This window comes from Carassius gibelio, chromosome A19, assembly GCF_023724105.1.
Source record: "Carassius gibelio isolate Cgi1373 ecotype wild population from Czech Republic chromosome A19, carGib1.2-hapl.c, whole genome shotgun sequence".
NCBI classification, from domain to species: domain Eukaryota; kingdom Metazoa; phylum Chordata; class Actinopteri; order Cypriniformes; family Cyprinidae; genus Carassius; species Carassius gibelio.
In genome coordinates, this window is record NC_068389.1 from 15352127 (window position 1) to 15374942 (window position 22816).

At 37.8% G+C, this 22816-nt stretch overlaps 1 protein-coding gene across 4 annotated transcripts; it reads right to left on the bottom strand.

Annotated features, from left to right (window-relative positions):
* Positions 1-1938: 1938 nt before the first annotated feature.
* On the bottom strand, positions 1939-21389 carry LOC127935530 (stromal membrane-associated protein 2-like). Of its 4 annotated transcripts, none has more exons than XM_052533475.1 (12): positions 21137-21389; positions 20968-21006; positions 20744-20878; positions 10249-10382; positions 10092-10177; positions 9918-9996; positions 9754-9813; positions 7074-7146; positions 6874-6995; positions 6576-6747; positions 6208-6476; positions 1939-4818 (listed from the first exon to the last, which is right to left on the bottom strand). In XM_052533475.1, exons 1-12 carry the CDS (start codon positions 21186-21188, stop codon positions 4693-4695), a joined length of 1347 nt encoding a protein of 448 aa, XP_052389435.1. In that variant the 5' UTR covers positions 21189-21389; the 3' UTR covers positions 1939-4692. The 4 variants fall into 4 exon arrangements, with proteins under 4 accessions (XP_052389435.1, XP_052389437.1, XP_052389434.1 ...); XM_052533477.1 differs by having other exon boundaries at positions 21252-21381; XM_052533474.1 differs by having other exon boundaries at positions 20968-21389.
* Between the last annotated feature and the right edge of the window lie 1427 nt (positions 21390-22816).

Below are 22816 nucleotides of genomic sequence, written 5' to 3' on the forward strand. Positions count from 1 at the left end.
AAACAAAGTCTGTAGGTGTAGCCATGTTGGCAACTGAGTGGAAGAACTCAATATTTTCAATGGGGTTGCCAATGGAAAAAGGATTGCATGGGTGAAAAAAAACAGTTATCTATGCTGCTACAACTTATCCAATTTCCAAGACATTATGGACAAAAACCAAATGCCCCATTCACAACGTACAACAATAACATATTTTTAAAGCATTCACCTCTGTCCAAAACAACAGAACTTTAAAATAAGACGAGCACAATTCTTACAAGATAAAGCAGACTTCTGTCGCATCTATAATCATCTGCAGATGGCAGCCATAACTTTGACATGGAGATTTATTTAAAGGTCACCAGTGGTTTTACAAGAGCCGTTAATGGTGCCACTGCATTTGAGTGAATTGGCCGATCTGTCAGAGAGAGGCTTGTATACGAGTCGTTGGTTGCCCCCTCCTGTCCTGCCAGTGCACAGAGCTCGTTCCAGTGGCCTTAAAAGTCCACAACTGCTCCGATTCATCAAAGAATTAGCAGGAATGTGACGGCTCTATTGAGGTGCTCTTAACTGATCCAGGTGCAGATAGCAAGAGGGGGCACGTAAGGTGTTCAAATTAGCAGGTATCTTGATATGACAATAGTTGAAACAATAGTATATCAGCACTGGATGATAAAACTAAGCACAAATGGAATATATACGCTTCCGTTCTAAAAAGGTTTTAGTCTGTAAGATTTATATATATATATATATATATATATATATATATATGTGTGTGTGTGTGTGTGTGTGTGTGTGTGTGTGTGACAGAAAAGTCTTAGTAAAGTTAGGTAACATTTATTCTTCTGTTGCTAATTTAACCTGCGGTCTTCCTCAAGGCTCTATCTTGGCACCCTCTCTTTTCTCCCTGTTCATGCTACCTCTGGGAACCATTCTAAGAAGACATGGTGTGTCTTTTCATTTTTACGCCGATGATACCCAAATGTATTTACCTATCAAGAGAAATTACCCTTCTTTTTTTACTTCTTTAAAGAGCCACACAAATGGGAAATCAAAAATGACCTGTATTATAGTATATGATGTAGCTGTCCATCAGTGTAAACAATGTGCAAAGTAATTAAACCAAAAAGTACACAATTTATGAAGTTAGTGGCTTTTAAAGTAAGGAGTCGACTCTGAATCGCTGAAATGAGTCGTTATAGATTTCAAATCTTTTGCCCATCTCTATGTACGTCACTAGAACACTTTGCATAATAATCTCCGCCTACCGTCTTGGAAGAAACAAAACTTTGACCTGCCCCACCCCCCACACAGACGCTCTGGTTGGTGTGATAGCATCATGTCGAGGAGACAGTGTGTTTTTAATTGTAAAGGCAAGTTTGTTTTATTGTCACTGCCAAAGAATGAAGATCAGAAGAACCAATGGCTAAAATTCAGTACAACAAATCCCTTTTGTTGTGTTCACAACAATTCACTGATGACTGCTTTTCTAATCTCGGTGAGTTCAAGGCGGGATTTTCAAAGCGTTTGGCCATAAAAGAGGGTTAATTACCAACTTTATTTGGACCAACAAGCATCTCCGAATCACAACGCGAAGTATGATTATGAAGTTATGTGTTTGTTTTCTCCCGAGCGTCTTATCAGTATGTGTGCTGTCTGCAGCCTTTGCGCTGATCTTCATTTACAAACATGTCATTAAAATGAAGTGTAACTCCGTGAATACTCAACGAAGAGACATGAGAGATATCTATAGAAAGCTTGACATGTCTACTTTAAAACTAAACAAGTGCTGCCGAATATTCTGTGATAAAGTAATCCATATGAAAACAACGCAATGTCCGTTTTTCACGTCTCCCTTCACTATATCTAATGTGACCACACCCACGCGCTGAACGCGCTATTCAGATTCAAACTGAAGCGCGCAGCTTGAATACACCCACACAGAAGAAAAAGCAGCGAGACTGTTCAAGTTTTTTATTATTTTACTGTTTGCTTCGCGGCGAGAGGAATAAGACATAATTCACCCCAAAAAGATGGTAACGCATTGTTTACCATGAAGTTGTGTGTGGAACAACCAATCAAAACTGACTATGTCAGTTGACCAATCAGAACACAGTATGCTACCGAAAGGTGGGGTTTAAGGAAACTGAATCTTTTGAACAGCTTTGCGCGAACCGTTTGGAGATCTCTGAGATTTGAGGTAATTTTTATTATAATGTAATATTATAATTAGGGCCGGGACTTTAACGCGCTAATTGAGACTAATTAATTACACAAAAAAAATAATGCGTTAACTAAGATTAATTAATTACAGAAAAAAAAATCCCGCGTTTTTAATAACTTATTTTTGCACCGCGGAACGTTTCTCACTGGATGAGTTTCAGCGGACCAATTATACTGGAGTACCAACTAGCGTTCGCATATCACCGGCAGCACAGCGAGCCTCAAGTATCACCTAAACGCAAAACATTTGGAGTTTGACACTCCCGACACAGAGCACTACAACATTCTTCTTTAAATGACCTAATCCAAATCACTCAAACCAGACAGATACATTCAAGTTGAAAGCAGATCCACCTGGCGAGATAAATCAAATCAACTGAAATACTTTTCAGCCCACTGATATGGCATCAGTCTGAACGTCCAGTGATTGCTCTTTTGGATTGTCTAGCATGCACACAAAGTGAATGTTGTCTAATCAAACTTTCTCAATGAACGAATCATGCATACAAGCTGCTATCATAAAGTTCCATTATAGCAGTAGTTTTAAAGTAAAGTTAAAACCTTGGATATATAAAGGGTTATAAATCTCGTTATATCACAAATATGATATTTACAGGTTCACGTGTGCTTAAATATGAGAAAGGAATGGTCCCATTTAATCAAAAAAAAAAAAAAAAAAAAACACAAAACCTAAAAATTGCAGTGCAGAGTAAAATTTTGACTCTTTGCAGAAGAAGAAAAAAAAAGACATTCAGCAAAAAATGGTGGGATACAAACACCACTATACATCACTGATGATCACTTATTGGCCAGTAGAGATCAGTGATGTGCAAGACCACAGTGACAGTGTCATTTCAGACCACACATTTACCAAAGGTTTGACAAACATAAGGAATAATATTAGCAAACAATTCTTCACATTCAGGGCTACAGTGAAAAACACGGCAACCAAATATTGTAAAATGTAGAGAAGCCTAGTAGAATGAACTCCTTTACAAATCACATACAAATCACATACACTGTCATACATTGAGGGGCGGAATATTTTGAGAGTCTCTATGGCTATGAAAGATAAAAACATCACTTGCAAATAAACATTAAAACACAGACATGTTTAATGCATGTACAACTGCTTAACCCTGAAAAAAAAAAAAATACTTTGTTTAAACTGGTCTTGTTGGCATTCCAGTGAGCCAGGCCAAGCAGGTGATGGCTGAACCCAGTAAACCTGAACAGCAAACCAGCTAAGGGTGTGTGTGTGTGTTTCAGCATGTTTTAAAGGGCTCCAGTTTGAAATACGATTAACAGTGAACCTCATCACATTTGGTTTCACTAAAGTAGACATTGGGCTCAAACAAACAGTGAGCAAAGTCAATAAAACCCCAAACCCCAAGACTGCTTTGAATGAACTTCACACAGTGACCATGGCAAATTCTGCTCTCCAGGCAGCAGTCAGAGAGAAACATTCATTCGTTCTTGGTCCATACTGCAGCCTCAGTGTCAAAAAGTTCAGTTCTCTTCACCAGTAGTGACCCTGCACTCAGTAATGAGGAGAAAAGCAGTGCACAATACAATCAATGGTGCCATTACACTCTTGAGGTCAAACCGCAATGTTCTGAAACGACAAACAGCAGCATGGATCCATCTAGAATGTATCATTCCAAAGACCAATGATGACTGCGGAGCGTTAATAAATCTTTGGCTGAATGTAAAATGTCCTGCTATGAGATGGACGTGAGAACTCTTATCTTCCCAAGCCTTTATTTCTCCTGAGTTGAGAGCAAGTGTGAGAGAAAGCAAAGTCAAAGTGGCTTAGTTGTACCCTGTGCATTAAAAAGACGACCATACAAGAGTATCGTTGCAGAACCTGACACAAAATGGACATTTTCTTCAGCAGTATCAAAGTTTAAGATCCTTATTAACAAAAAATGGTAACTAAAATGGCTTGAAATGTTCATTTATGACTACAAACATGCTTCTGATGAGATGTACTGCATATAGACTGTTACATACATATCTATATGATAAATTGTTTCTGAAATGAAGCAAGCTTTTTTAACTGAAACTAAAGGTGCTGTTGCATTAGCATACTGTACATTTTTGGCAAAACACTATGGGCCAAAAAGGTTAATTGTATATTTTCAACAGTGAAGTATGAAGCACAGCCCACACAAAAGTCACTTTCATACCAAGCAGGTTTCTGTTGGTCAGTGGGGCAAATTCAAAAGTAAAGCTGTGAAACGTGTAACATTCAGCTGAGAAGTGAATGACACTTCTATTCTCTCTCTGAGTATGTGACTATTGGAAGGCAAGCATGAGAATCTGGCTCTGAGAATGAGGGAGGTAGAGGCTGTGCTTCGGTTGCGTTCATCTACTCGACTTTCCAAAGTGTTTGCTCCTACAATCTGTTTCCCTTCTGCTGTCAGTCAGTCGTGGGGCCAACCAAGCCCAACCAATTCAGACATGCTGAACCACTCTCTCTCTATGACATCACTTCCACTCTTGTGACCCGAGCACTGGATTTGAACCGGGAGCAGCCGCCCCACCCATGGGCTGCCCGTACCCCATCATGTTATTGGCACCATAGAAATTCATTCCTGCCATGTGTTGAGTCATCTGTGAGAGAGACAACAGAAACCGTCGTTACAGGCAATTAACAGAAAATAATGGTGACCCTTTCATTTTGTTAACTCTTATGCTAAACCTGTGTGATTTTGTTGTTGTTGTTTTCTCAGAGGAAGGCAAAAAGATAATCATTTTACCAGTTGCTTTTGGCAAAACAGAACCAAACTGAAGCTTTCAAGGAAGAAGACTGTCACAGCATCATGTTCCACAGGTAACTAACGAACTTCAAAAAGAGTGAAAAAGTATAATAAAAGCATCATAAAAGTGCATCTGCATCTTCACAAGCCAACACTACAGCTTCATGTGAGGAACAGATGAAATTTAAAATCACTGAAATATGTTAGGAGTCATAAGAGTAAAAACAATACTGTTTAAAAGTTTAGGGTCGATAATAGAGGACTTACTAAGGCTGCAATTATCATAAATCACAAATACAGTAAATACAGCAATATCTGAAGTTAAAATAACTGCTTTCTATTTTAATATATTTTGAAATGCAAGTTATTCCTGTGATGACAAAGCTGTGCTCCGATTTCCTATTATTATTGTTGTAAGTTATCTGCTAAATATTTGTGTAAACATTTTTTTTTTTTTACTATGAATAGAAAGTTCAAAAGAACAATTTATTTGAAATAGAAAAGTTTTGTAACATTATACATTTTATAACATTATAGTAGGCTTGCAATATAGCAAATGAGTTGTGGATACTCTTATTGTGCTTTCCATTCATGATAAATATATGGGAAAAAACGGTACATTCTTCAAAATATCTTCTTTTGTGTTTCACAGAAGAAAGTAAGTCACACTCGTCTGGAACAACACAAGGCTGAGTAAATGATGACAGAATCAGAATTTCACATTTTTAAATCTTTCTAACGTGATTTCTTGCAATAACAAACAAAATGGATTTCATTTGAATTAAACATACCATATTTTTTCGGACTATAAGTCGCACCTGAGTATAAGTCGCATCAGTCCAAAAATACGTCATGATGAGGAAAAAAAAAAACAAGTCGAACTGGACTAAGTCGCATTTATTTAGAACCAAGAGAAAACATTACCGTGTACAGCCGCAAGAGGGCGCTCTATGTTTTCAGTGTAGGCTACAGGAGCACTGAGCAGCAAAGAGCGCCCTCTCGCGGCTGGAGACGGTAATGTTTTCTCTTAGTTCATTTCTCTTGGTTCATGTCAAATTAATTTTGATAAATAAATCGCACCTGACTATAAGTTGCAGGACCAGCCAAACTATGAAAAAAAGTGTGATTTATAGTCTGGAAAATATGGTACATGAAAACATTTTTGGGCTATCACTGTGAAAAAAAGAAAAAACTAAATGCAGTTTCAAGTCAGCATGATAATTGTGCTGTGGGTGCTTGTTACCTGGCTGATGTTCCACTGCAGCTGTTGGGTCTGCTGTGCTCCATACGCCTGCTGAGGAACTGCTGCCATGTTTCCCATCATGCCATTCTGCATTCCCATTACGCCCCCCTGCACCCCTGCCATGTACGGAGGAGCAGTATGTCCCAGTATGTTCATCTGTGGTGCCATCATAGGCCCCATCATGCCCTGCTGGGCACCCAGGGCCTGGTATTGGCCGTACCCTGCAGCAGGGACATAGCCCATCTGGGTTGCTCCCATATACATGCCAGCTAAAACAGAAAGAGACAAACAAGCATAAACAGTACAAAGCGATAGAAAACAACATGCAAGTGACTTCAAAAATGACTTTATCCTGAAACTAATCTCACCATGAGCAGCCATGTTTGTTTGTGGTGCGGTACTGCCATACAATGACAAGATTGAGTCCTTGGACAGCTTTTTTCCACTGTCCTCACTTTTGGAGGGGGGATCCAGGAACAGGCTGAGGTTTTCGGGCATAGATGCTGCTACCCGTCCAGTGGGCATGGACCCTGAGCTAGGCTACAGTGGGAAAAAACAAAAACAAGACACAAACTACTTGGTTTACATGCATTGTATCACTCAAAAGGTGGATCCAAGATAGTCAAAGAATGAAGTGAAAACTCTGGGCTGTCTGAAAATCTTTACCGTGCTCCTGGAAGAGTTGGAGGTGCTGACGGTGGCAGGCAGAGAGCTGAAGAGGTCGAGGGCAGGACTGAGTTCAGTGCTTGGTTTGCCATTGGATAAGGGAGCTTGAGGAGCAGGGGCATCTGGGAAAGAGATTTTCAACATTAAGCATCTCTATTGTGACTTCACTGATATGTATGGTGTGTTTGTTAGCTTCTCACCTAGTCCCAGTAAGTCATTAACAGATTGTGACTGTTTTGGACTGTTTTTGAATTGTTTCGACTCGTCTTTTTTCTGTGAGACAAACAAACATACTCATGCATTAATGATCAAAACACCATTTTGTTATTTAAATAAAAGTCGTTCAGTCAAGACAACAATTTAACGGTCAACGGAACAAAACATAAAAGTTTATTCAAGTAACATTAACTAAAATTTTAATCATAATTTGAAAACCACTTCAATAGGACTTCAAATTAATTAGGGTGCTTTCACACTTGGTTTGATTGCCTGGTCTTAACCAGAGTTCAATTGCATTTCTTTTTTTTTTTTTTGGTACAAAACCGTGGTATGCTTGTGTGATCAGAGTGGCAGCTGTTTACCCAGTTACTATGCACAGGATGGCAAAATTAATTATATTTTAATAAAATTAAATTTTTGTACTTTGGATTTTGAACATTGATTAATTTCTAAAGCGCCAACACAGAACGACACGTGTCTATAGGTGCTGGTCATATAATTAGAATATCATGCGTTCCTGTAGCTCAAATGGTAGAGCATTGCTTTAGCAAGCGCGAGGTTGGGGGATCGTATCCCAGGGAACACATGTTAGGAAAAACTGTTAGCCTGAATGCAGTGTAAGTCGCTTTCGATAAAAGCGTCTGCTAAATGCATTAATTAAAATTTAATTTAATTATAATCAAAAATTATATTTATTTCACTAATTCCATTCAAAAAGTGAAACTTGTATATCATATTATAGATGATTGATTGATATTATAGTATAATTAATTACACAAAGACTGATATATTTCAAATGTTTATTTCTTTTAATTTCGATGTTTATGACTGACAACTAAGGAAAATCCCTAATTCAGTATCTAAGAAAAATTGAATATTGTGAAAAGGTTCAATATTGAAGACACCTGGTGCCACACTCTAATCAGCTAATTAACTCAAAACACCTGCAAAGCCTTTAAATGGTCTCTCAGTCTAGTTCTGTAGGCTACACCATCACAGGGAAGACTGCTGACTTGACAGTTGTCCAAAAGACGACCTCTGACACTTTGCACAAGGAGGGCCAGACACAAAAGGTTAATTGCAAAAGAGGCTGGCTGTTCACAGAGCTCAGTGTCCAAGCACATTAATAGAGAGGCTAAGGGAAGGAAAAGATGTGTTAGAATAAAAGTGTACAAGCAATAGGGAAAACCGCACCCTGGAGAGGATTGTGACCAAAACCCAGTCAAAAATGTGGGGGAGATTCACAAAGAGTGGACTGCAGCTGGAGTCAGTGCTTCTAGAACCACTACACATAGACGTACTGTATGCAAGACATGGGTTTCAGCTGTCACATTCCTTTTGTCAACTGTCAAGCCACTCTTAAACAACAGACAGCGTCAGAAGACAAAAAGGACTGGACTGCTGCTGAGTGCTCCAAAGTTTTGTTCTCTGATGAAAGTAAATGTTGCATTTCCTTTGGATATCAGGGTCCCAGAGTCTGGAGAAAGAAAGGAGAGGCACACAATAAACATTGCTTGAGGTTCAGTGTAAAGTTTCCACAGTCAGTGATGGTTTAGGGTGCCATGTCATCTGCTGGTGTTGGTCCACTGTGTTTCGTGAGGTCCAAGGTCAACCCAGCCGTATACCAGGAAGTTTTAGAGCACTTCATGCTTCCTGCTGCTGACCAACTTTATGGAGATGCAGATTTCATTTTCCAACAGGACTTGGCACCTGCACACAGTGTCAAAGCTTCCAGTACCTGGTTTAAGGACCATGGTATCCCTGTTCTTAATTAATAGAAAATCTATGGGGTATTGTGAAGAGGAAGATGCGATATGCCAGACCAAAGAATGCAGAAGAGCTGAAGGCCAATATCAGAGCAACCTGGGCTCTTAACACCTGAGCAGTGCCACAGACTGATCGACTCTATGCCACACAGCATTGCTGCAGTAATTCAAAAATTAAAAGAAATAAACATTTGAAATATATCAGTCTGTGTGTAATGAATGAATATAATATAACATTTTCACTTTTTGAGTGGAATAAGTGAAATAAATCAACTTTTTGATGATACTCTAATTATATGACCAGCACCTGTATTTGTCATGACTATAATGCAAAGGTTCAAAAGAATGCCAGAGTCAATACATTCTCTCTGCTGCAGAGCATCAGTCGTGCTTTTCAGGAAAGCGAATGACACAAACACTTAAATACACAGTTTGACCAATTCATAAGGCATTAATAATGGTTCGCTTCTGTGATTACGATTGCATTCACATCAGAAGCCAACTGCACCAGTTTGCATGAACCATACCACAGAACAGCCTTTTTAGGGGGACTCTGGTACGGTCCACAGATGCGCACACGAGAAAACAGCGTTCACATCATCCAAACGAACCAAACTCTGGAGGTCAAATGAACCCAGGTGCGCACCAAAAGTACTAGTGTGAAAGCTCCCTTAAATTGATAAATTATTATTAATTTAAATAATAATCCAATTCTAATCTAAATTAAAATGATACAAATCTAATGTTTTTTTTTTTTTTTTTTTTGCATTTATATCAATATTCCCAGTTTATATTAATACTTATTCTGAAAAGCAGCAGCTGCCATAAATACGATTACTGATACTATACGATACACTATACCGAAAAGCTCAATTTCACAAACGCTTAAACCCACCAGCTTCATCTTTTTAAAAACAACAGGGGCTTCTTTTGTTACTGTCTCACTCTTTTCTTTCTAAAAAAAAAAAAAAAGGAAAGACAATTTATTTTATTCTTTCACAAAATCAAAGTAATAAACAATTACAATGAGAATTTTCATTCCAAGATCTCATGACTTACCCTGAAAGACTGGATGTTAATGCATTTATCCATATATTTCTTCTTATCATATTTGTCACGGATAAAAATCTCAGCAGCTCTGTAAGATGTAGCTTAAGGAAACCTTTAACATGAGGGGAGAATAAGCTTAAACATGCATGCACACACATACTATATATAAGCGCTAATGGATACTGGTCTGTCTCTGGGCGCTGGAAGCACTCTGGTAAAAAGGCCTCATATAGTCGCCGAGCTTTGGCATTCCCCATCTCCTGAACAGACTGAGCACAACACATCTATATCCATCAGCCATATACATAAATCATACATAAACAGGGCCCATAGAGCTTACCTGTATCTGCTCATGAGTCCACTGGTCCAGGTTTATGGATTTAACTCGTGATATGTGCACGCCAAGATTCCGATGGATTCCCGCACAGCGGATACAGATGAAGATTCCAAGATTCCAGGATGCCCATCTGGGACCTGATGGGCATAGAAAATAATAATCTTGAGCAGCAAATCAGAATATTAGAATGATTCTGAAGGATCATGTGACACTGAAGTCATGATGCTGAAAATTCAGTGTCATGCAAATTACATTTTAAAATGTTAAATTATGATAATGTCACAGAATTTGACACACACAAATATATTTTTTTAAATTATACAATTGCAGATGGTGTCACATATCATTATGCTTTAAAATTCAACAAAGTCCTCTTTACTGTCAACACAATTCAACTTCCTGTGAGATGTGGCCAAATTCTATGAAAGGAAAGCGAGCCAGTTCTCAAAATCAGAATTCAGCACAACCCTGGCTGAAGCAATTGAATGAGTCAGTGAAGGAGGGAATGGGTAGAATAACACAAAAAGAAGGGAGCGAGAGATAGAGGGAGCCTGCTGAGGAATGATATTTACATTCTCCTGCTTGGCATTAGAAAAGTGAAAATAAGAAGCTTCACACACTGCAATGACTAAACCAGTTTGGACAGTCATGTGGACACACTGGCACGATGCTCATAACACACACCCATCAGCCCCTGCAGCATCTGTAGTCCTTCCCACTGCTCTTAAATCATACGTGTATTAATACACACAGGAGTGTGTGTGTTATATATATATATATATATATATATATATATATATATATATATATATATATATATATATATATATATATATATATAACCCTATATATATATATATATATAAATATATAAAACACACACACACACACGAGTTATCCCCATTGTCCCCCACATTTTTTTTCTAAAACATTATGTAATGTTACTCCCCTGAGACATGAGCAAGCTTCAAAGACAATGCCAAAACAGATGTCTGAGCACAAGTATTGAGCTTTCCAATTAAAGTTATATCAGTTTTGGCCAATAGGTGGAAGCACCACATTAAGTTATAGTCCTGGCTGGTCTCCTGATGTGATGTCTCAGAGGATTGTGTTGGCAACATTTCTGCTTAATTGCTTTGAGTTCTCTGAAACAAACAAACAGCATCCTGGGACGGTCATACCTGCTGTTCACACAGCGCACCTGCTGTGGTTATATTCATCTGAGTGGATCTAATTTGACACAAAATAGACAGTTTGCCTCTAACCTTCAGTAAGCATCAATTGCGGCAAACCCATGGGCCATTCGAACATTGAACATGCATGTTGCATACAAAAGTATAAAAAAAAAAAAAAAATATATATATATATATATATATGCTCCAATCAGATTGTGAGGATTGTGGGGAAGAAATAACTGGATTTGGAAAAGTTTGTTTTGCATTAAATCAAAAAATAAATAAATAAATAAATAATAATAATTATAAAATTATTATAATAAATTTTGATTGAGAGACTTGGTAGCAAGTAGGAAAGGGAACTATAAAGGGAACTATAAAGTAATTTTAATGATTCTGTTTTTTGCAATTGAATGAATGATTCTATTAATAGTTTTACTTAAAAAAAAAAAAAAAAAAAAAAAAACTTTTATTCAGCAAGAATGAACTAAATTGATCAAAAGTGATAGTTAAATATTAGTAATATTTATTTTTCAAATAAATTCAGTTCCTTTGAACTTTCTATTTATCAAAAATGTATCAGTTTCCAAATAAAAATAAAAAATAAAAAATAAGCAGCACAACTGTTTCCAACAGTAATGTTTCTTTGCACCAAATCAGCATATTAATGATTTCGAAGCATCATGTGACACTGGAGACTGCTGCTGAAAATTGTATTTTGCCATCGCAGGAATAATTACATACAAAAATATAAAACATTAATATAGAAAACAGTTATTTTAAATGATTACAAATTTGTAAAAATGTAATTGACAAAATATGTTTATTTTTGACTACACATATTATCATAATATGTTAGAGTATGTTATAGCATGTGCTTGATCCATAAAAAAGTTTTGTATGTGAAATAAACTAACAAAATCACAACTGAACTTCTGATTGAGCCAAATATTATTGATTGATTGATTCAACTAGTCTATTATTGTTATTTTCTGGCAATTATCTACTGCTATTTCAGATTCACTCACCACTACACTGTTACATAAAACAAATAAATGTTTGCTGGGTGCTTTAGATGCCGTTCAGACGGTCTCTTCCTGTCTAAGTGGGGGAAGTGGACCAGACTGAATTCGGGAAAATCAATGGAGAGGTTAGACGAGACCACCTAACCTTGTTTGTTTAAAAATTGCTTTGTACCAAAAAAGCTCAGAAAGCATAAATCCAATCATGAAATCTGAGCTCTGATATTTACGGTGCTATATGTGCTCATTTGGCCCTTAATGGAGCACTAGGGCTTTGGTTTCCGTCTGCACTCTGCTCACGGTCACACTCACATCTGTGATTTGGCATTGGCTCTAATGTGAGTTGGCCCTGTGCCAGAGGAAGGGGATATTCCCTACAGGATGCATACTGCTTTACTGCAGCTGTATAAAAGACAATTTTCATGAGCTTGTGTGTGCTGTCGGCCTCTTTAGATTACCTATTCATCCCCCACCTACAAATATCCCTCCTCTCTCTCTCTCTCTTTCTGTCTGTCTCCTGCTGAACCCGCCTGCATGGCTAAGGGGTAATCAGCTTGAGTGGTATTACTGGAGGACGTCTGCTCAAGCACAGGGAGAGAGAGAGAGTGTTTTTGTGTCGGATGGAGGACAGACTGAAGAACATGTGTGGCTGTAATAAACGGTCGTGTGGAGTCAGGCAGGTTTCAGGGTGAATCACAAAAGAGATCATAACAGAACAGAGAGATTCCCACATGCAGATCACACTTAGAGAGAACACCAGTAAGAGCCCGAGAAAGGACAAATGCCAAGCCACAAGTTTCTCAGTGGTACTTGCCAAGCCAGAGATCACCATGCTTGTACTTACAGTAAGGGATTTAAACCCGGTGGGGAAATTATTCTGCACTGTTATGACACATTGAACAGGCAGCTTATGGTTGAGATGAGTGTTTTATTTTTTTTTTGGGCTTTTGATTTTAGACCTGATGATGAAATAAGGAATGAAACTGATCATTTCTGATCATTTTTTAAAGTACATGAAGAAGCATGAGAGCAGGAGAGCTCTCCTGAATCAAACAAGAAAGAAAGAAACCCAACAGGGCCACTCAGAAGAGAAGCATGGACTTTGGTTGGACCTGCTGTGAGAGGATGTGTACCGAACAAACATGGGGCCTCACACACATACACACACAAACACAGACAGTAAACACATGCTGAGTCCCAATTCGCCTACTTATACTACGACCTAAAAGTATGTACTTTTTTGTGAGGAAAAAGTACATACTTTTGAGTGTGGAGCAAAAGAGTATGCACGTATTCCCATCTTTTTTTCTCATCAGTATCTTCATCGGACCCTACAAGATAGCACAACATTAACCCAATAATATTATGAGACAATAAAATATAACTTTAATTAGGGTTAAACATTTGAATTCTTACACTTAAAAGCTAAGGGCTCATCCGGCTGCCATGTTTACATCACCACAAAGCCATCGCAAAACTCCTCCCTCCCGCACGCAATGGGTTGTGGGCAATATTAGCACTTAGAGTGTGCATTGATCTGCACTTTGAATTCTAACCGGAAATAGTAGACCATCCGGGTATCTTTGGAATACTCTTTTCAACATACTACGATTTGGGACATACTAATTCTAGTTCCGCATACTATTTAGGACGGATAGTATGCAAATTGGGACTCAGCAACAGTCTTTTTTATAAATAGAAATGAAAAAGAGCAACATGCTTGGTTAAAACAGATCTGCATTCAAATTCCCTGCTCATTAGGATCCAAATGTATAGACAAACTTGTTCAGGATGCATCAAGCCACATGGATCATTAAGTCACGTCTCAAAACAAGAATCTGAGAAGCTCTAAATGGGTATGTATTGAGAAAAGCATTATGGGGGAAATCACAGATAGAGCTGTGAACTAAAGACTAGTGTTGGGCGATAAGGAAATTTTTCAAATTGTCACATCATCAGCCCGTGAGATCGATGATACACAATATTATCGTACATCTGTGGAGCAAGAGAGAGAGACTCTTTGTTCTTTTCATAGCATAACTATATCTGGTGTTTTAAACTGCGCAGGTGTCCGAGAGAGAGCCTTTGAATCACCAATAATCTAAAAAAATATACTTTCAAACATACTGATATAATATATATATTAAAAAAACTGTATTTAAATAAGGTAGTTCATACATAGTCAGACGTAACTGTCATATCGCATGGAAGTTATCAGTCTAAATGTTCTGCAAAGTCAGTCAACGGTGAAAATCAATAGTACATTTCTTTTAAAGTCCAACAGTTTAACACTAATATTGGACATAAACAAACACGTTAAATATAAAGTATTCAGCACAGGTAAGTTCATATATTTGGAGTAAAGTTGAATTGAATGGATGCATCAGTCACACAGCGTTCCGGACCACGTGCCTCATGACGAGACCGAAACAAGAATGAGATGCTTTCTAACATAACTGTGGCATTAAACTCAGTTAGTGAGGGCTCGTTTAAAATATTGCACATATACAGGCCGTTCAGGTTACTTGTTAAAGTGCAATGAAATACCTTCTATCTGCAGAGTCAATCTATAGTCTGTTTGTGGATGGAGACTTTGTAAGGCCAAAACGATGTATTTTGCATGCATCGCATTATAGTGCGGTGTGCCCTTTAAGAGACTGATCACTTAACTTATAACGCACAGTATGTGGTGAGGACATAGAAGGACTACGTGATAACAACTATGATTCTATCGTCTATCAGCACAACCCTACTAAAGACCCAGTTTTTCCAAATGGGAACTTCTAGCCTGGCTGCCAGTTTTTCTGGGAACTACAGGGCTTCTCCTATTGCAAAATAACAAGAGGACATGAACTGATTCTGGCACCCTCAGAGCAGATGCACTTCTTGGTTTATTCAGAATGAAAATTCATAAAGACTGGCCTTGTTCTTTATTATGTAGGCATGAACTCTCTGCAGTCACGCCATTAGTGCGTGTCTGTGAGCAGCATTACGACTCCAGTCTGTCTCTCAACTTGATCTCCAAAACAGACAATACCTTGAGAACGGAGACAGCTGTAGCTCTGTTATGAAGTCTCTTAGGATGTCTACAACACCTTGTTTCAGTAACACCTTGTTGCTGCTCCGCGTCTGTGGTTAAATGTAAGTTTATGATGGGTTTTTTTTTATGATGGGTTATGATGTGATTGTGTCTGCTGACATATTTATATATCTTATATTGTCTGAACTGATTGTACAGCACTTTGATCAGCAGTGGCTGTTTGAAATGTGCTCTATAAATAAAAGTACCTTGGCTAAATATACACAAAGACTTATGGCAACCTTTAAATCAAGTCTGAATTCACACAACCATTTTGTAAGTGTGCCAAAGCAGTACCCACACAGGTCAGACGCTGAGAATTTGCAGACTACAGGCACTAAAGTTCAAGTTTCAGACATGACAATAGCCTGCATTCTACTTAAAGGGTTAGTTCACCAAAAAATGAAAAAAAAATAAATAAATAAATAAATAAAATAAAATAATTCAGAGTAATTCATTTACTCAAACAGTACACTGACTGAACTGCTGTGAAGAGAGTGCATTTTTCGGTGAACTAACCCTTTAGTTAGCAGTTGGTAACTTTTGACGCTCTAGCGGTTAAAAAACAGAACTGCTTGCGTCTTGCGGAAGAACATCGTAGCCGGAACTACTTCTCTCTGTTTATGTCTATGAAGAATCACAAAGGTACCGTGTTACTCCGCCGCGGTACCCCCGAAGCAATCTAAAATAGTCCCAATATAAACACTTATTATAGGTGCACCCTAATGATTCAGGACAAGCCAAAAACACGGTTTGGAAAATGGATTCATTGTGTACTCGCTTATTATATACATTTTTCTACATTTTGAACACAAACAAAATTACGGACCGCAGCTCTGCAAATGGCAATAGGACCACTGGGAGGAGCCAGAGGAGATTGATTTTTTCACAGATTATCTGTCTCATATTCTACTGTCAGGACATAATGACAGGTTTAACAAATATGTAAAAAATATATTTTTACAAAATTTACCTACTGCAGCTTTTATGTTATCTTGTCAAATTAAAGGTAAACTCTGTGAACAGCATTTTTTTTTTTTTTTTTTTAGAAATTATGTCCCGAACACACTCTCTGCAAAAATAAAACAGCTTGATGCAGATTCTAAAGATGAAGTCTCACTTTAGATCCTTTGTCCATATTTCCTAGTTTATTTTACCTCTTCAACCATGTTCCTTATCTGTAAAGTTCACTTACAAAACGCATACAGTGAAGCACATCATGTGGTTGCCATGTGAATAAAAGCCTTTCATTCATTCCTTAGTTGTGCATAAACTACTAGAAAAAACTACTGTGTAACAAACAATGTTACAATGGGAGAGTGATGCTTTCAGCACATGATACAGCTCAGAAAGAATCAACATCTGATCATGCAGCCTATTTAAAAATGATCAGAAACTTCAAAGAAGGCTCTTATAAGACAACATTACAACCATTTTCTCATTCACAGACATCTAGTGTGTCTATTTCATGAAATCAGAACTGAGTTGCTGAGGAGCAGCACATCACAGTAAAGAACAGACGTTTTTGCAAAACTCGAAAATGTACCTCTACATACCAACCCTCTACGCCATTGGCTATTAAATATTTTAGTTTACTCGCCAGACTGCTATATATACAGTACAGACCAAAAGTTTGGACACACCTTCTCATTCAAAGAGTTTTCTTTAGTTGCATGACTATGAAAATTGTAGAGTCACATACATATATACATACATACACTATACACTACACAATTCACATCGGTCAGTCAAGCTTTGTTATAATCAAGTATTATTTAATAATATAACTTTAGTAATTAGAAGTAAACTTGATAACCATGTTTGCATGCATATTAGTCATTTTAACTGGACTGGTGGTGGTGCTTTTTTGGTCATTCAGTGTTTCTTGCAAAAATCCTGATCGAGTGTTCAGAAGTGAAAATATATCTGTGCTAAACTTATACTTAGCCTCCAACTAACACACTGGCGAGTGAAATCAGAGAATTTATTAGACATTGGCTAATATTAGACATCATTTTGCCAGAAAGAAGATTTAGTCGCATATACGAGGGATTTCCTCGCAATGTAGAGGGTTGCATACAATTCACTGCAGTTTCTAGCTAAAATGACCACTAGTGGCAGTAAAACACTAAACTATTTTATTTGTATTCAAACATATGATCTATTAATTAACACATTTTCACGTTTTCGTTTTCAAGTTTATTGCACAATAGTATGTTAAACACTTTTACCAAAGTACACAATTTGTAATATTACATTTTGACATTTGCATTACTCCATTTGAATGGCTTTTCTGTTGAAGTAAAATTGCTCGGTAGTTCACCTGGTCCTTAAAACTCAAGCCACTCTAAAAGAGCTCAAACACTTTGAAATTATATTATTGCTTAAGCAAATATGTTTTTTCTTTTTTTGATAGTCACGTTTGTTTTTGTTAACACTGTTGGTTACATTGGTGCTACGTCATTTTTAAATGCGAAAGAGCATTTACCGGACATGTTACGTAACTAAGTGTTAATAAATGACGAAGCAACAACATAATATCAGTAAGCTTGGGTTGGAACAGAAGTATGTACTGGCTCCTCCGTGAGAGACTGAGAGGGTCTATAAGGGACAGTCATGGTGTCCTCCAGCATCAAATCCTCAATCCACTCCACTCCAGCCTCCACGGCAATATCTCCATGACAACCACAGAACAAGAGAATGCAAATGAGCCTCATACCAAGGTGTTCTGGGAGAAAAGGGCACAAGTAAAACCACTTCCATTCTCTGATCTCCATTGCATTCAGCAGTTTAAACACAGACTGCCACTAAACAACGGAAAAGAGGAACTCAAAAGACCACACACAATGAGAAACAGATAAGTGTGAATGCTGACAAAACTAATAAGAAGAGATGCACGCAGTTCCTGCTGTTCAAGCAGCACAATGAATCGATTATTAAAAGACGGCATCAGATGAAGTCCAGAGATCATCACAGCTACTTGTCTTACTCCCATGACTGCAGCTCAACTTTAAATTACAGATCTGAAAGTCAGCTTCGCAGCCAAAACAGAAGGAGAGAAACAGGCTGTTACCATCACGCAAAGTTGCTAAAGTGACAAGCCATCAAAAGGAAACCTATACTGTACTAAAACACACTCTAGATCAGAGTTACTGTAGCTTCCTGCCACAGCACCACAATACTGTATCTGGGCCTATTTCTGAGTGTGCTTGCAATCATTTACCATGGACATTTTTTTTTAAAATAAAAGTTCATGCAATTTTAATGACCATTGAGAAATATTCATAGTAAAGTTTTTCAATTTATCCAACAGTGGCAGGTGTGGCATAAAAGTAAATTTTGTGCCCTGCATTCAAAGCACACGACAGGGCAGTAGCAATACACAATACTCACATGACACTCTTTAACTTTAAGAAAACTTTTCCCTATTATGCACAAACAGTCAGAAAGCAAATAATCCATGCTAGTGGAAACTGTGTAGCCTGTAAAGAGAGACACAGCATTATTACCACACTTAAACTCTTCAGCACAAGTTGTGAATTCGATTTTTGAACCACCTGCCCTATTCAGATCTGTGAAGACATAGTATCACTATAGCACAGTGCTATACAGAGAAGCAGTAATGAGCTCAAAAAGCACAAAATGTATGCCAGTTAACCATTAAACACAATTTCAGCCACAGTTTAAAGACAAAATACAGTTTGTTTATTTTCGGTGTGAGTAAAGTCCACGACTCGTCACATACAAGCCTTGCTTGACCACTGCAAGCTACTGTTTACAATACTGGCTTGATTCTGACATGGAGCTGTAACTGAATTTCATTGCTTGTAGAATTGTTTCTCATTTTTCAAAGGGAGGAAATGTTGTGGCTGTACTACACTTGTTTCTTGCCTCCAACAGGGGCAACAACATTTAGTTGAGCTTTAGAGGGTATGAAAAAGGGAACAAACATTTGTTACACAACTAAGTGACACATTCAAAGAGCAAGCAGTGGAGCATTCAGATTGGACAGAGCGTGCAACTGGAATACGTTTGAGAGAGGACATCTGAAGTTTTGGATGTCCTCAAGCTCAGTACAAGGCAGTACAAGACAGGGAGGGCTGGGAACAGATTACATCTGACCAATAGCAGCCGGTCTCTCAGAATAAGGAGAAGGGCAGAACTGTGTCTCTTAAGGGCTGGAGGTCAAACAGGGAAGTCTGCCAACATAAAGCGTTTAACACGCAGAATAACAAAAGCAGCATAGTTTGAGATTTGTGCAATATTGTGCAACAAAAGTTAATGTGAAATTTAACCACAACAGCAGTATCTTCAATGCAATCTCAAACAGAAGAAAATAATGTTATTTAAACTCTTTATTACATTGTTAAATCAATAAAGTGGTTATTTAGAAAAACAAACAAATAAATATTGTCTATAAACATTAAGAACTGATAATACAAAAAATAAATCAATACAAATAAATAATGTGCTGATGCAAGAATAGTTGCAAAAACGACTATACTGCAAAATTATATCTGCTTTGTTGTTTTTGTGCCCGAAAAACAACAACAACAACAGGATGCTTTCTGTTGTCTTAGTACACATACGGTTTAATAAAGGATAATAACTGTATTTTGTGTGCACCTGCAACACACCTGCACAAATATTGAGTGTGTGCGAGGATAAATCACACCAGACAAATGGAGATTCATTAACCTGAATCGGTTCTTTCAAACAGTTAAAGAAAGATAGTATGAGAACGATTCAGTGATTATTTTAATGTTTGAACTTGAGCATGTCATCACGTGGGCCTTATTATGCAATAAAACATATTAGGCAATAGAGACATCTTACGATTTTTTTATTAAGTTGTGTTAATAAGGGTGTTTTATAGTTATTTCATATGTCCCAAGTTCAGGGCCAACCAGCTTATAAAACAAAGTAATTTAGAACTTAATGCATGCGTGTAGGAGACTGCCAAAACAACATAAGGAACCGTTAAAATGGCAACCCAGGCAACCCAGAATGGTTCAACTGATTCATCAAAAAGATCCGATTCAAAAAGAACGGTTTGTTCACGAATCGGACATCAACAGCAACCAAACTGAAGTATAAAAAAAAACACACAGGGCCTAACCCAAACCTCTCATACACAAATACTTAACGACATAAACTCATTTTCTAACGATTCATTTTTCATTTGTTCGATGAAATTATATACTATGAAGTATGATTCTTACCTTTGGCGTGACAATCTGCGCAAAACTTGTTTTCCTCTAAAGCCAGAAGAGATGTGAGAACAGCCTGATAGCGGTCAATGTCTTTGACTGATTTACCCGTCATCTTTAAAAAGCAGTCTCTCGCTGATCTACCAGCTCCGTAAAAAAAATATAAATAAATAAACAATTAGTCCAACGCCGCTGAGAAATTGTTCAGAATGTTTGTTTGTGTGTTAGTGAAACACCGGGAAGCGGATCGCTGACTGTCACAAAACCGGCTGCTGCTGCAGATGAAGAGAGAGAGAAAAACAAAACACTGTTACTGCTGGCTTCCGCTAATCTTACCAGGAAGAGGAAAAGCATTGAATCATGGCTCATATAAAAACAACACCATATCCATCGCTGTAACGTTACATTCGCTGGTCCTTGAACACGCAACTTTCCACCCGCAGTATCTGAGACACATCGAGCACGTTCAAGCATTACACTTCAGCATTACTCTTCTCAGCCGCGCTTATAGTCACCGCACCTCCTCTGTGGCATCTGCTTCTGATCTTCAGCCATGTGCTGTTTAAAACATTTTCTCTAAAAGACCGCACAACTTAGTCCTTCTTCAGATAGACAATTGCGGTCGTGATGTTCGCTGTTCAATCAGGTGAATTACAACCCGTTTGTGTAATTTTTAGAATTGGGGAAATTGCGCCACCCTGCGGAGACAAACGACACTGTGCGCATTGATGCTCGTCCCAAGTACGTTCTAAGGATAATTTCTTAGTTACTAAAGGTTGAGTGCATGGCCGCGGGAAGTGGGGGTGCTGGGGGTGCTGCAGCACCCCCTAGTGACGAGAGGGAGATAAAAAAAATGTAGGCCTATTAAAATATTTTGCACAATTTATAAATTCCTTATGAATATTTTAGAAAATGATTTTGACACACGTAGGCTATTACGTATATATTTTGGATTTTAATTTCATATTTTGAGGCCTAATCAACACAGGTTCGGAAGTTACGTTGTCAACGTCAGGCAGGCAGGTTTGGTCGCCGAGTAACGAGGTTTCCCGCTCGTTCCATGCAGAATACATCCATCTTTATATAATACAGCGCACCTCGACATTTGGACACCTGTAACCAGGGCACCCTGCCTGCATGTAGCTCAGGTAAGAGCATTGTGCTGCCGCGTTTGTAAAATTTATTTTTGTGGCAACAAGTGTGGGATCAGCTTTGACTAGCGAAGCAATTGTAAGTAGTACACTATAGTATTTTTGTAAGGTGGTGGGGATGGAGATGGAGAGTATTATTTCGTTCGTGTGTTCTTTGCGTAATGGTTGTGGAGAACTGTTAAATAACGTTTAAATAGTCTGAGATTATTTCCTTTTTGTTTGTGTAAAAAGGTTGGAGATGGAGACAGAAAGCTTTATACTGTGCGTGTGTTCTTTGCGTAATGGATGTGGAGAACTGTTCAAAAAACAAATTGCTTAAATAGTCAGAGATTATTTCCTTCTGGTGTGCGTAAAAAGATTTTGGAGTTAATAGAGTTGCGTGTGAAATAAACGTGCAGTGACTCAAGCCAGCTGACCAAATCGATTGCATTGTTTTAGCGTTATTGTGAAGTTTGATTAATATTATATTTTGTTGTAATATTATTTGTTGTATCTAAATAAGTTGCATGTATGTATAGGCTATCTGAAATTGTAATGAAAGTAATTATTTCGTTTTCTTTCGATTATTAAACTATTATTTCTGATTCTGCTTCAGATTAATAGCGCATTGCGCATATCTGAGAACTGATGTCTGTGTGTTTCAGACCCTGGCTGGCTGTGCACTGTAGTGTATATGACAATAAAGTAGTAAATCTCAATGTATTTATTTTTAAAATGTATTTTAAATAGGCCTATAGGCTCATAGGTTTTTTGTCAAAAAAAAAAAAAAAAAAAAAAAATCACAGCACCCCCTGTTCAAAATTACTTCCCGCGGCCCTGGTTGAGTGAGTCATGCGCAATTACACTACGCAATTAGGCCTAGCTGCCAGTGAGGCAAGACAAATTCAGATTTTAACAAAAATGTTTGAAACGTATTTTAAAATGTATTAATTAC